We start from the raw sequence: 12597 nt of genomic DNA, 5'->3' as shown, positions 1-12597 counted from the left end.
TAAGCTGTCAGCTCCTGTGCCGGGCTGTGGAAGCGCTCAGCGGCCACAGCACACCGGAGAGGCCGAACAGCTGCCGGGATCCTCTCAGGGGGCCAGCCGCAAAGCGGCGCCAGTCGTAAAGCCGTCCCACGGCGGCTCTTCACGACGGCGAGATCCCGCTCTCCGGCCTGTAGGGACGGTGGGCGGGGCCTCGTGCTCCCAGGTCCTCCAGTATCCCTAGAGCCTGCGCGGCGTCACGGCCTCGCTCTTCCGGTCGCGGGTTGCCGCAGTGTGGAGGGCGGTAGTGAGAGGCGGCGGCGGCAGCGGCAGCAACAGCAGGTGAGGCTGCTGCCGTGGCAGCTCGGCCGGACCCCGCTGCTCCCTGGGGGCGGCGGCGGCGGCGGCAAATCCTCGGTGGGACGGCCGCAGTCTCCGCTGCGTCCGGGGTCGGGAGAGGACGGGACGCACCAGGCCCTTGGTGGCCTGGGGTGACATTGAGCACTAGCGGGCCTGCGGGAACCAGGCCCCGGGGCGGCGGCGCGGCCTGCACACCGGTCCTTGGGCCGAAGATGACCTTCAGGGTCTAGCTCGGGGGCGCGGCGAGGCGGAGGTTGACTGGGGGCCCGTGCAGGGGCTCGGCGCCACCGCCGCCACTTGTCATCCTAGTGACCTTGGGCCAGAAGAGTCCTGTCAGGTCCTCACGGACTTTCTTCGTCTTTTCTTCTCCAGGGTGGGGCGCAGGAGCGGAGGGAGGGTGTCTGGGGCCGAAAAGAGAGTAGTAAAACTGAATTTGGAGCCCAGGAATCTGGGTTCGAGTTCCCCTGCTACCCTCAGCAGAATTGCAATGAGTGACCTTGGGCAAGACTTTGTTCCTTATTGGGCCTTGGTTTTCTCCCTTGTCAAATGAGAAGAACTAGGCTAGCAGGAGAGAGGGTCGCCACTGATATTTCCCAGTAATGCTGTATGTCAGGATCAGAAAAGAAAATTATGTCACCTGTATGCCCTTATTTACCCCCTTCCCCAATTGGGTTGGGGAAAACCATAATTCATATATAATGCATATGTTCTATAAGGGGAGACATATGCCATATATGTGGGCATACACAGGAGACAGGAATGTATTTAAGGGGAGATGTGTCATATGTGTGTATATGGGAGACTAATACTTAAATAATGCATATGTTATATAAGGAGAGACAAGTAGTATGTATATTTATAAGGAGAATATAATATAAATATTTGTATGTATTATTTATTTCATATATAATAAATAATATAAATATAATATAAAAGGGAAGACATGTTTTATATATGTATGGGAGACTACTTACATATATTATAAAAGAAGAGATATATGTTTTATGTGTATAAATGGGAGACTAATACTTATATAATCTATATTATAAAAGGGGAGACATATTTTATATGTGTGTATATGTATATGGGAGACTAATACCTATATATATTATATAAGGGGAGACATGTTTTATATGTGTATAAATTATATGGGAGGCTAAAATGCTTATGTAATATATATTATATAAGAAGAGATGTGTATGTATGTATATGGAATATGTAATATTCTTTATCTCTAGGAAAAGCTGTTTACAATCTTTAATTGCCCTAAGCTGATTATTTCTTCATTTGACCCCTTTCCCTCCTTCCCTTCTCACCATCTAACTCTCTCTCCTTTGGGTATCTTGGCTCTAGAAGATAGTGAGAGCAGCCTGGGGTTGGTGGTAGTAAAGAAAGAAGAAAGGACTCTGCTAATTCATTTAAATAGAAGACTCTTCTAAATGTAATCTTACTCCTAAGATTACATATTATTTTGGGGTGGGGTTCAGAGGTACTGAACTGCATAAGAAAAAAGAAGGATAGGGGGTCTGATTTTGTAGTAGGTGGATTGATCCTCCAGAAATAGCCTGTTGTAAGTTGTCTAGTAAAATTGGAAGAGCTGAGTTCATACTAATTAGGCTCTTAGATGTGACCTTGGGCAAATTGCTTAATCATATCTGGGCTTCATTTCAGTTTGCTAGTCTGTAAAATGAAGAAGTCTCATTTGATATATTTAAGGGCTTTTAAAAGACTGAATTTTGTGACCCTAGACTTTTAGCTTGTTTTAACCAGTGGATCATGTTTGCCTTATTTGATAATTTAGAGACAATAGTATGATGTATAGCTTGGAGGGTAACTTAGGAGGTAATCTAGCCCAACCCCTCATTTTACAGATGTGGAAATTGCAACCCAGCCCAGGAAGGGCAACATTACTTGCCCAAAGTCATATCCTTGTGAAGGAGCAAACCCAGCTAAGCCATTTTGTTCAGTTGTTTTAGTCCTGTTGGACTCTTTGTGGCACCATTTGGGGTTTTCTTGACAAAAATATTTGTTTTTTCCTTCTCTAGCTCATTTTAACAGATGAGGAAACAGAAGCAGATATGATTAAGTGACTTTCTCAGGGTCAAAGAGCTAGGAAGTATTTGAGTCAGTTTTTGAACTCAGGTCTTCCTAACTCTAGATCCAGCACTGTATCCATTGTGCCATCTAGATACCTAATCTACGACTCATCTACTACCTTAGGCTGTCTCAAAGGAAGAACTCTTCAATTGTTTGAAGTTATTTTGACACTTTCTCAATGAAGAATAAGCCTACTATAGCCTTTTTGTTACTACCTTAAGCATTTTTTATGCTTCCTTACATTTAGAGACTTAACTTCCCAAAATATTTATTTTGATACTCCTTTGATTTGTTGTAAACACAAAATAGAGTTTAACCACAATTAAGTCACACCATGTTTAAAATTTTGTCTTAGTTGAGAAAATGTGTAATTGACTTTATCAACCATCATTTATTTATTTTTAAAACATTTCCTGGAAATTCATTCATTCATTTATTTATTTATTTAGAATATTTTTCCATGGTTACATGATCCATATTCTTTCCCTCCTTTCCTTCCTCCTCCCTCCCATAGCCAACGAGCAATTCAACTAAGTTTTACATGTATCATTGATCAAGACCTATTTCCATATTATTTATATTTGCAATAAAGTGATCATTTAGAGTCTACGTCATCACATCCCCATTGAACTGTGTTGATCCACCATTATTGATGAAAACCATTTCCCAAAATATCTGAAGAAAAAGTAATGTTATTTTTTGTAGGCAAATGTTTCAAATGAATCTGAAACAGGAATTTTGTTTTATTTTCTAACAGAATGTTGGCTACCAGGGTCTTTGGCCTGATTGGCAGGCGTGCCATTTCCACCTCTGCATGTGTTCGATCTCATGGTAGGTGCTTCCCCCCCACTTCCCCAAAGTATTTGCATAAATTTTACGGAAATGTTGTCAGGTAACAATTGGTACTGAGTGTGAATTCCAGCATCTACTGCCTTATTTTCACTGGTTCTTGCCCCCCATCTATCCCCAGTCCTGTGCTCCTTAGATCAGATGTGCCTCCACAAAAAGCCTTTCCTTTGGAGGGCTTAGATTGCTCTGAAATCAATGGAAAAGCCTTTGTTCAGATTGTACTAAGTGCATTGTACTAGGGATACAAAAATTTAAATGTTCTTGCTCTCAAAAAGTGTGCTATTGAAGTAGATAACATGTACACTTAATAGCTAGTAAAAAATAAATGCCAAGTAATCTTGAGAGTAGACACTAATAGCTGGGGGATCAGAAAAAAGGGTTCGTCAGAGGTGGCACTTGCTAAATTCACAAGGAAAGAAGGAATTTTGAGTTGTAGGTAAATAGGAAGTTCATCTGAAGTTTGCTACATGAGATGTTATATATGGAACAAAAAGGAGTCTAGTTTTGCTGAGTTGAAGAGTGAATGAAGGGAAATTGTGTATAATGCAGCTAGAAAGGTGGTAGGTTAGACCTAGCTTATTAAGGCTACTTTTAAGTTTTGCTTTTAATTTTTAATTTATTACAGAGAAGACATTTTATTTTTTAAACACTTTCTTTTTTACTAGTTCTGAATTTTCTTCCATCCAGTGAGAAAGCAAGAAAAGCAAAATCTATTATAAAAAAATACAGTCATGCAAAACAACTTTCTGTATTCACCATATTTTTCCTGGCTCCCCCCACTCCGCAAATGTTCCAGTCTGCATCCACCAGTTCTGTAGCTGGAGGTGGATATGTTTCATCATGAATCCTTTGCAATTATGATGAGTCCTTTGTGTTGATCAGAGTTACTACATTTTTCAAAGTTGGTCATCTTTAGAATATTTTTGTTACTGTTTAGATTGTTCTCCTGGTTCTGTTCACTTTGCATCGGTTCATACAGGTTTTCCCAGATTTTTTGGAAACCATCCTATTTATATGAGAGATCTTAATGCCAAATAGGAGCTTGTCTTTGATCCTAGAAGTAACAACAACAAAAAACCAGTGGAGTTTATTTAACTAGTAAGTAAAATAAGCAGGGATTATGCAGAACTTTGTTGGGTAAGGTAGACCTATCTTGTCCCATCTCTAAAGCCACTAACACCATACACAATTAAAAAAAAATTGCCTGTACCTCTTAGAATCCATAGTTTCAGTCCTAAGGCAAAAGAGTGGTAAGTTTTAGGCAATTGGAATTAAGTGACTTTCCCAGTGTCACACAGCTAGGAAGTGTCTGAGGTCAGATTTGAACTCAGGAAATCCCATCTCCAGGCCTGGCTCTCTATCACTGAGCCACCAAACTGTCTCCATAAACACCTTTAAGGCACCACCACCCATAAGGACACTTTACAGGAAGGCTTAGATTAAAATAGAAGATCTTTGGACTTAATACTGGAAAGTGACATTGGGAATCATTTAGTCCTCCAGGTCTGCCACTACTTGAGCTAAGGATTTACAAGTGTAAAGAAACATGTGTAATTTAATTTAATGTAAATTATAAAATGTAAATGTATAAAAAGTTTGCTGTATGCTGGAGAGCCTCTGCTATAAGTTTGGGTCCGTGATCTAGTCCAAACCTCCCTTTTTCCAAAGGCTGAGAAAATGAAAATAATTTGCCAAAGGTCCCCTGGATAATTAGCAACTGCACAATTTGAACCCAGGTTTTCTGACTCTCTATATGTCAACATAAGGGACAAGGGGGCAGAGGAAGGTAAGGGAAGGAAAGTCATCAAGAGATAGAACATTATTCCATAATAGTGGAAACGCATAATCTTTTTCAGAATTTTGCCTTAGGCCAATTGTATCCTAGTAGATTTGTCATTATGAGGGTCTGGATGAATCAGAGAGGAAGGACTCTTTTTCCTTACTTAAACTTAAATCACATAAACTACATCCTAGTTTTCTAAAAGAACTGGTAGATGAGATTGATAAGCCAAAGTCATTGATTTTAGGAGAATGAGAGTAAGCACATTTGGAAAAAGTCTGTTATCCTGATGTTAAAAAGGATGGAGGATAGAATCTTTCCTCCCTATTGGCCAGTGAACTTGATTCATTTTCTGTTGATTATAGAATATTATTAATGGGATCGGGTGAGCATTTAAAAAAGCAATCAGTGATCAATCAACAAACATTTACTAGGCCCTTAATATGTTCCAGGCAATATACTAAATGTTGACAATACAAAGAAAGGCAGAAATAATTCCTACCCTCAGAAGAGTTTACATTCAGATGGGCAAGACAGCAGGTAAATAAATATGTACAAGATACATTCAGTTAGGTGGAAGGCAACCTTAGAGAGGAAGTCTCTGGTAGTTGGGAAAAACCAGTATGATTTCATTAGGAATAGATGTCAGTGTTTTCCATTTTTTTTTTATTAAGTTACTAAACTGGAAGACACACACACACACCTGTTTACATCAATATATACATACATATCATATAGTTTACCTAGATTTTTAGCAAGACTTTTGATAAAGTCTGTCATGCAATTTTTTTTGGATAAGATGGAGGGTTGATGTCACTTAGGCAATAAGTCTTTGGCAGGCTGCCTCCAGAATCTTTGTCTCTTTGCTACTTAACATTTATACCAGTGCTAGGACATTAGCCTGGAAAAAGAAGAGTCCTGGGGGAGACATGGTGGATATCATCAAGTATCTAAAAGGTTGTTATAGGAAAGAAGGGTTAGACTTCTTGTGTTCCTTCTCAGGGAGCAGAACAGGAGTGTAACAAGTTGAAATTGTAGAGGGAGATTTAGTCTTTATGTTATGAAGATTTTCTTTATAGTAATTTGATCTAACATTGGAATGAATGGGCTACCTTTAGAAGTAGTGGGTTCTTTTTAATTGGAGCCTTTTGACTAAAGCTAGGTGTCTGCTTAGCAGGTGTAGTTTAGAGAGAGTTCTTTCTCAGATATAGGTTGGATTAGACGACTTCTCTGGCCCTCTCCAACTTTCAGTATTCTTTTGGAACTGGAACTGAGCTGAGAGATCATCTAATCCAATTTCTTCGTGTCACAGATGAGAAAACTGAGGCCCAGAAAGCTCTGGGGCCAGATAGGAGAAAGGTAGCAAATGTGGCATTTGAATCATTCCTGATTGTAAATTTGGTACTCTTTCTATTACCTGCTTTCCTAATTTATAGGACAAAGAATTAGAATTAAGCTCCACTGTAGGTCAGAAAGGCTTTCATGAGTTAGTCTGCAAATTGAACAATAGTTTATGATGAGTTCATATAACCAACTTGCAAATGTTCTTTTGGAACACAACTGTCTTTATCACTTAAATATCTTAAATGTCTTAAAATAGCCAAAGAAATGTGGGGAGGACTGAAATATCATTTTCTTTTCTCTTTATTGGCATTAGTTTTTTCCCAATATGTCTGAAGTTTTTTAGCTGTATTTCATTTCCTTATTTTTTCTCTACTTCCTCCATTTTAATAATAAGCAGGTGTTGTGAAGACTGAAGATTATAGTCTTCCAAGTTATGTCGATCGTCGTGACTATCCCCTGCCGGATGTGGCCCATGTCAGAAACCTTTCTTCCAGCCAGAAGGCCTTAAAAGAGAAGGAAAAGAAAGAATGGAGTAACCTGTCCAATGAAGAAAAAATTGAGTGTAGGTATTTATTAAGTCAATAAACATTTATTAAGCACTTATTTTGTGCCAGACTTTAAACACTGGGAATACAAAGGCAAAAGACAGTTTCTATCCTCAAGGAGTTTCTAATCTAATGGAGGAGACAACAAACAAATTTGTACAATTATGTACAAACAAGCTATAGACAAATAGGAAATAATCAGGAGAAGGAAGACACTAGAATTAAAAATAGGGAAAAAACTTCCTGTAGAAAGTTAGAGATTTAAGCTGGGACTTGATAGGATCAAAAGGCAGTGATAAGGAGGGAGAGCATTCCAGATATGGGAGATTTAGCCAAAGAAAATGTTGAGTCAAGAGATGAAATGTTGTTTGAGGAACAGCCAGAAGGCCAGCCAATGGCACTGGATAGGAGATTTTGTGAGGAAGACAAAGTAAGAATAGGGTGGGGGTAGTTGTTATGCTAAGCTAGGTTAAGAAAGACTTTAAGCACTGTGGTCAACTCATTTTGGTCATTGTTAACTTTTACCCTTTTAAATGAACACTTCTTTCTTAACTACTTTGAGATCTGCATAATACTATTTCTGACACATTACCAGAATTGAAGGAGGTATTCCCTTCATAAAGCATGTCAAAACCCCTCTAAGACTTGGTAGAAGGTCTTTTGAGTTGTCATTGTTAAAAAAATTCACTCTATGGGCAGCCTAGTCATAAGCTGCTTAACTTAACCTGAACTGGTCCTTAGCTTGATATGTTCTATCATCATTTACTCTCCATTGGTATAACTTGAAAACTCAGGTTCACTTCTCTGCTTCAAAACAACTTTATGGGATCAGTTATATAAGTAATATAAATATTTGCTAGATTAAGATATCTGAGGCTTGAGTCACAAAACAGATAAATATTGGAGCTGGAACTCAAACTCAAATCTTAATGTGTGTAGAAGAGATCTGTGCATCTTTTAATTATCTAGATGGAGCACTGGTCCCTTCTGGTTACAGGGATTCAGTTACCTTTGCTGTGTATTCTGTCTCTGGGCTTGCTGTTGTTCATAGTAAGGAAAACTGAAAATAAGTAAGCACGTTTGAAAAAAAAAATCTGCCTGAAGTACATGGGGTAGACTTATGGACCATATGAGCAATTTTGATTCTTCAGAGATTATAATGTCCAAGATACTCATTGAGGAGGATCCAGAAGATTTTGGTCTTTAGAGTATAGCTTGAAGCATTGGATGTTTTTCATTGTTTCCAAAATCTTGCCCAACTTATTATCTTATTTGATTCTGGACCTAGTTCTAGAATTTACAAATAAATACAATATTAGTCTAGAGTCCTATTTTTAAAAACAACAACTTTTCTTTCTCTTCTTAGTGTATCACATTAAATTCAATGAGACCTTTGCCAAAATGAATAAACCTACAAATGAATGGAAAACAATTATAGGAGCTGCAATGTTCTTCATTGGCTTTAGTGCTTTAATTGTCATGTGGGAGAAGCGTTTTGGTAAGTAATGAAATGAGATCTTTTCTTTGTTTAGAGCAGAGGTGTTATACTCATTGCCTGAAATGTAATTGGGAAATAAACATACAATATGATATAGTGTAAGAGGGAGATTTTAGGTATTTATAAATATATAATTAAAGTGTGGCCACCAGGAATCAACAATTCAGATTGATTTCGTAATTAAAATAGACCCAAGTCAGGATTGGGTTTAAGGTAGTTTATTTACAATTAGGAAAGTAAAAGGTAGGGAAATAGAGAGAGGGAGAGGCTAGTCCAGGCCTGCAGAGGCCTGGACGGAGAGAGAAGGTTAAAAGGCTAAATAAATGAGGCTACAAGCCACATGGCCTAGCAGTCAGATAGGCTAGAGCCTACTTAAAGGTAGAGTTTGGAAATGCCAAGGTAGGCCCAAGGAAGTCAGCCTAACTTACCCACGTGACCATTCTGAGGGGAAGCTGCCTGAGGTCGTCTCAGAGATCCTTCAGCATCCAGTTCAAAGCGGGAACTCCCTCAGCAGGAAGTAACCAACATACCTGAAGAGATAATGTCTTTCATCACTTCCCCTGGGTCCACCTCTAATTCAAGTGGACAAATGGCAGCCTCTACACTGATTTGGACTGCCCAAAGGGCAGTCCCTTGTTCTTGATTTGTTACTTATTGTCACATGTGGGTAACTCATCTCCTCTCCCCACTAAGGGAGGTGGGGATGACATCATCTCGGGTAGGTAGGATTTTGACTATGAATGGACTAGAGCTAATTCTATTTACACAATAGATAATGTTATTTTGTAGTTTTGAAGTCCCTGGACCAGAGGGGTCCTCTCTCAATTTGGATCTTTATGCTTTAAGAGGACTCTAAAAGATGGAAAACAATTCTTAACTGCATGAAGATCTGACTTAACTGGCATATCTTTCAGCAATATGCCTGTGTCCTTTACAATTCTCCACAGCACACATCCCTTTTCACATTGATTTTTCATAAACTGTCATGGTAGGTAGTCCAAATGCTATGTCCATTTTATATAGGAGAAAACTGCGCCTTAACACCCACCTCATTATACTGTGCTGCTATTGCTAAAGATGTTGTTTTGTCAATAGGGAATCAGATATCTTAAATGATCCTTCCTCCAGGATAGGATAAATACTCCTGAATTATAGTTGACCTTTATGTAGTATTTTAAGTATTTGCAAAGTGCTTTATATGAAATACTCACTATGCCTTTTAAAAGGTAGAATGCTTTGTTTTTTAAATAGCCTGATACTTTTATTGGACTATATTAGAACTATTATTATAAAAAATTCCTTTCTCCCTGGAATATGCACAGTGGACTGTGTGTTAAAAAAATTTACAAAAAACATTTAAATTCTTTCACTACTGTCCTTGGAAAGCTTTTCAAGATTTCTAAATTGTATATTTTGAAAAACAAAGAACAAAAGTCATAAATAAAAGGCATTCAAAGAATTCAGAGCTAGTTTTGTTATTTTGTGGCTGGTCCTGAGTTAATACAAGTCCAAGACAATTTTATTTTTTTTTTAAACCCTTACCTTCCGTCTTGGAGTCAATTCTGTGTATTGGCTCTAAGGCAGAAGAGTGGTAAGGGTGGGCAATGGGGGTCAAGTGACTTGCCCAGGGTCACACAGCTGGGAAGTGTCTGAGGCCAGATTTGAACCTAGGACCTCCTGTCTCTAGGCCTGGTTCTCAATCCACTGAGCTACCCAGAGGGCGCCCCCCCCCCCCAACAAGACAATTTCTAATTGGTATATATGATTTACTTTTCATCTAGACCAGTGGTTCCCAAACTTTTTTGGCCTACCACCCCCTTTCCAGAAAAAATATTACTTAGCCCCCTGGAAATTAATTTTTTTTTAAATTTTAATAGCAATTAATAGGAAAGATAAATGCACCTGTGGTCATCACCGCCTCCCTGGATCGCTGCAGCACCCACCAGGGGGCGGTAGTGCCCACTTTGAGTATCACTGATCTAGATTATGTCATCACTAATTCAAGCCTATGGGAGAGATTGGCTTTTTCTGTCTTAGTATCATTAATAAGTATTGGTTTCAAGGCAAAAGAGTGGAAGGGCTAGGCATTTGGGGTTATATCATATGCCCAGGGTTACCCCACCAGGAAACTCACCTTCTGAGCCACCTAGCTACTCCTTTTTAACTTCTTTTAAAAAAAAAAATTCTATAGCTCTCTGCTAAATTTTTTATGGAAATAGTAATCAATATATCTGCCATGTCTTCAGTGGGCAGATATAATATGGATGAGTAAATATAGCATGATACTGAGAGGACTGACTGCATATTCCCTTGTGGAAATAATAATTTAAATTCATTATCAAAAAACTCTTTCTCAGATGCTGTTTCTACTTCAGAATGGAAAAGTTAAGTCAGTTTTTTCTTTCTCTTGAAAATTCTTTTAATTTACAGTTTATGGTCCTGTTCCACACACCTTTTCTGAAGACTGGGTGGCCATGCAGACTCAGAAAATGCTGGACATGAAGGTTGGTCCCATCCAGGGATTCTCTGCCAAATGGGACTATGACAAGAAAGAGTGGAAGAAATAGAAGAAATTGGGGATGCTGCCTGCTGTTTATTTGAACCTCTTACTTGTTTTTTCATGTATGTGCAACCCTCAGCATATTACTGGAACATTCTATGTAAAACATTAAGAATGAGAATAAACAACTGATTTAACTTGAAGATGTGGTGTGATCATTTGAAAATAGCCAATCTTCATCCATTTAAATACCATGTATGTATCTTTAGTAAATGTAAAAGTCAAATGCAAACAGTTTTTTAACCTGCTAAGCTAAGTAAGTAGTAAGCATTTGCATAATTAAATGTCAAATTGAGTATTTTCACTAATGGACTTTCTCTAGTAACTTTTTTTGAAGAATGTTTTAATCAGGAGCCAAAGCCTCAAAAATAATTACATTGTGGGTGCATATCCAATTTATTAGAGGATATCTCAATCTTTTATTATAAAGTAATATGTACAAAGTGATAGAACATAAACTGTCAGAGCTAGAAAGGTTATTTGAAGTCATCCAGTCTAACTGCAAAAATAAATTAAGTTACAGGCCCCAAAAGGAGAAGTGATTTGCTTTAAATCATATGATATATTAATGGTAGAATCAGGTTTAGGATCTGTTTTTGAGTCCTAGTTTAATGCATCAGACTAACTTCACTAGATCTCCAGACTGACCTCTTTGTAGTTGTTATGGCAATTTTGCTCCAACCTCTTTTTGTGTAAGACTTGAATAAATAAGGGAAGTTGATCTCCAGTAGCAGATATCTGCTCTACCTAATTGAACTCTCATCATTTTAGACCAACAGTAGGCTCTTATATTTAAAAAACTGGTGAAGGGTTTTGAGAATATAGGTTAGTGTTTCTGTTGGGGGACGGTTGCTATTTAAGGTGGGAGCATGAATGGTAAGTTGAAAGAAAATTATTTCTTAATTCAGTACTCCTTTTAATGTAAGAGTCTCCAATCTTGTTATTAGCTGGATGGATATTTTAAAATTATCTGTTGTGCTCATTTGTGTCAGTTCATGATCCCACTTGGGGTTTTCTTGGCAAAAAAAGTAGTGGTTTGCCGTTTCCTTCTCTAGCTCATTTAACATGAGAAAACTGAGGCAGGCATTTGTGATATATTTTTTTTCCAGGGTCACACAACTGGTACATATCTGAAGCAGGATTTAAGCTCCAGTCTTTCTGACTCCAGGCTTGGCACTCTTTCCCACTGGGCCACCTAGCCTCCCCCAATTTTTTTTTTTTTTTAAATTTTAAACCCTTAATTTCTGTGTATTGACTTATAGGTGGAAGATTGGTAAGGGTAGGCAATGGGGGTCAAGTGACTTGCCCAGGGTCACACAGCTGGGAAGTGTCTGAGACCGGATTTGAACCTAGGACCTCCTGTCTCTAGGCCTGGTTCTCAATCCACTGAGCTACCCAGCTGCCCCCCTCCCCCAATTTTTAAATTGGGAAACATGCCAATATTACTTTGTAAATTTATCATCCATAGCTTTAACTTTTTAAATAAATGTCACCTCTTTCTTTTTTTATTGTGAATCTAACAGTCCCCAATAAAAGTTTCAATATTGAAAGAATAGAATCAATAAAGAAATTGAACTCCCATTACATA

At 38.5% G+C, this 12597-nt stretch overlaps 1 protein-coding gene across 2 annotated transcripts; it reads left to right on the top strand.

The window, feature by feature from the left end:
* The first annotated feature begins 222 nt into the window (after positions 1-222).
* Positions 223-11152, top strand: LOC123234616. 2 transcript variants are annotated; one of them, XM_044660548.1, is made up of 5 exons: positions 223-318; positions 3191-3264; positions 6804-6968; positions 8318-8449; positions 10880-11152. In XM_044660548.1, the coding sequence occupies exons 2-5, from the start codon at positions 3192-3194 to the stop codon at positions 11014-11016; spliced, it is 507 nt and encodes a 168-aa protein (XP_044516483.1). In that variant the 5' UTR covers positions 223-318; position 3191; the 3' UTR covers positions 11017-11152. The 2 variants fall into 2 exon arrangements, with proteins under 2 accessions (XP_044516483.1, XP_044516482.1); XM_044660547.1 differs by having other exon boundaries at positions 6801-6968.
* Positions 11153-12597: the final 1445 nt, after the last annotated feature.

The sequence above is a fragment of the Gracilinanus agilis genome, chromosome 2 (assembly GCF_016433145.1).
Source record: "Gracilinanus agilis isolate LMUSP501 chromosome 2, AgileGrace, whole genome shotgun sequence".
Classification (NCBI taxonomy): domain Eukaryota; kingdom Metazoa; phylum Chordata; class Mammalia; order Didelphimorphia; family Didelphidae; genus Gracilinanus; species Gracilinanus agilis.
Note: the sequence above shows the minus strand (reverse complement) of the source record. Positions and strands in the feature narration are given on the sequence as shown.

Coding starts and splice junctions, on each gene's coding strand:
- LOC123234616 (XM_044660547.1), top strand. CDS start 3,192: ATGTTGGCTACCAGGGTCTTTGGCCTGATTGGCAGGCGTGCCATTTCC. Junction 3,265..6,800: donor TGCATGTGTTCGATCTCATG/GTAGGTGCTTCC, acceptor TTTAATAATAAG/CAGGTGTTGTGAAGACTGAA. Junction 8,450..10,879: donor CATGTGGGAGAAGCGTTTTG/GTAAGTAATGAA, acceptor TTTAATTTACAG/TTTATGGTCCTGTTCCACAC.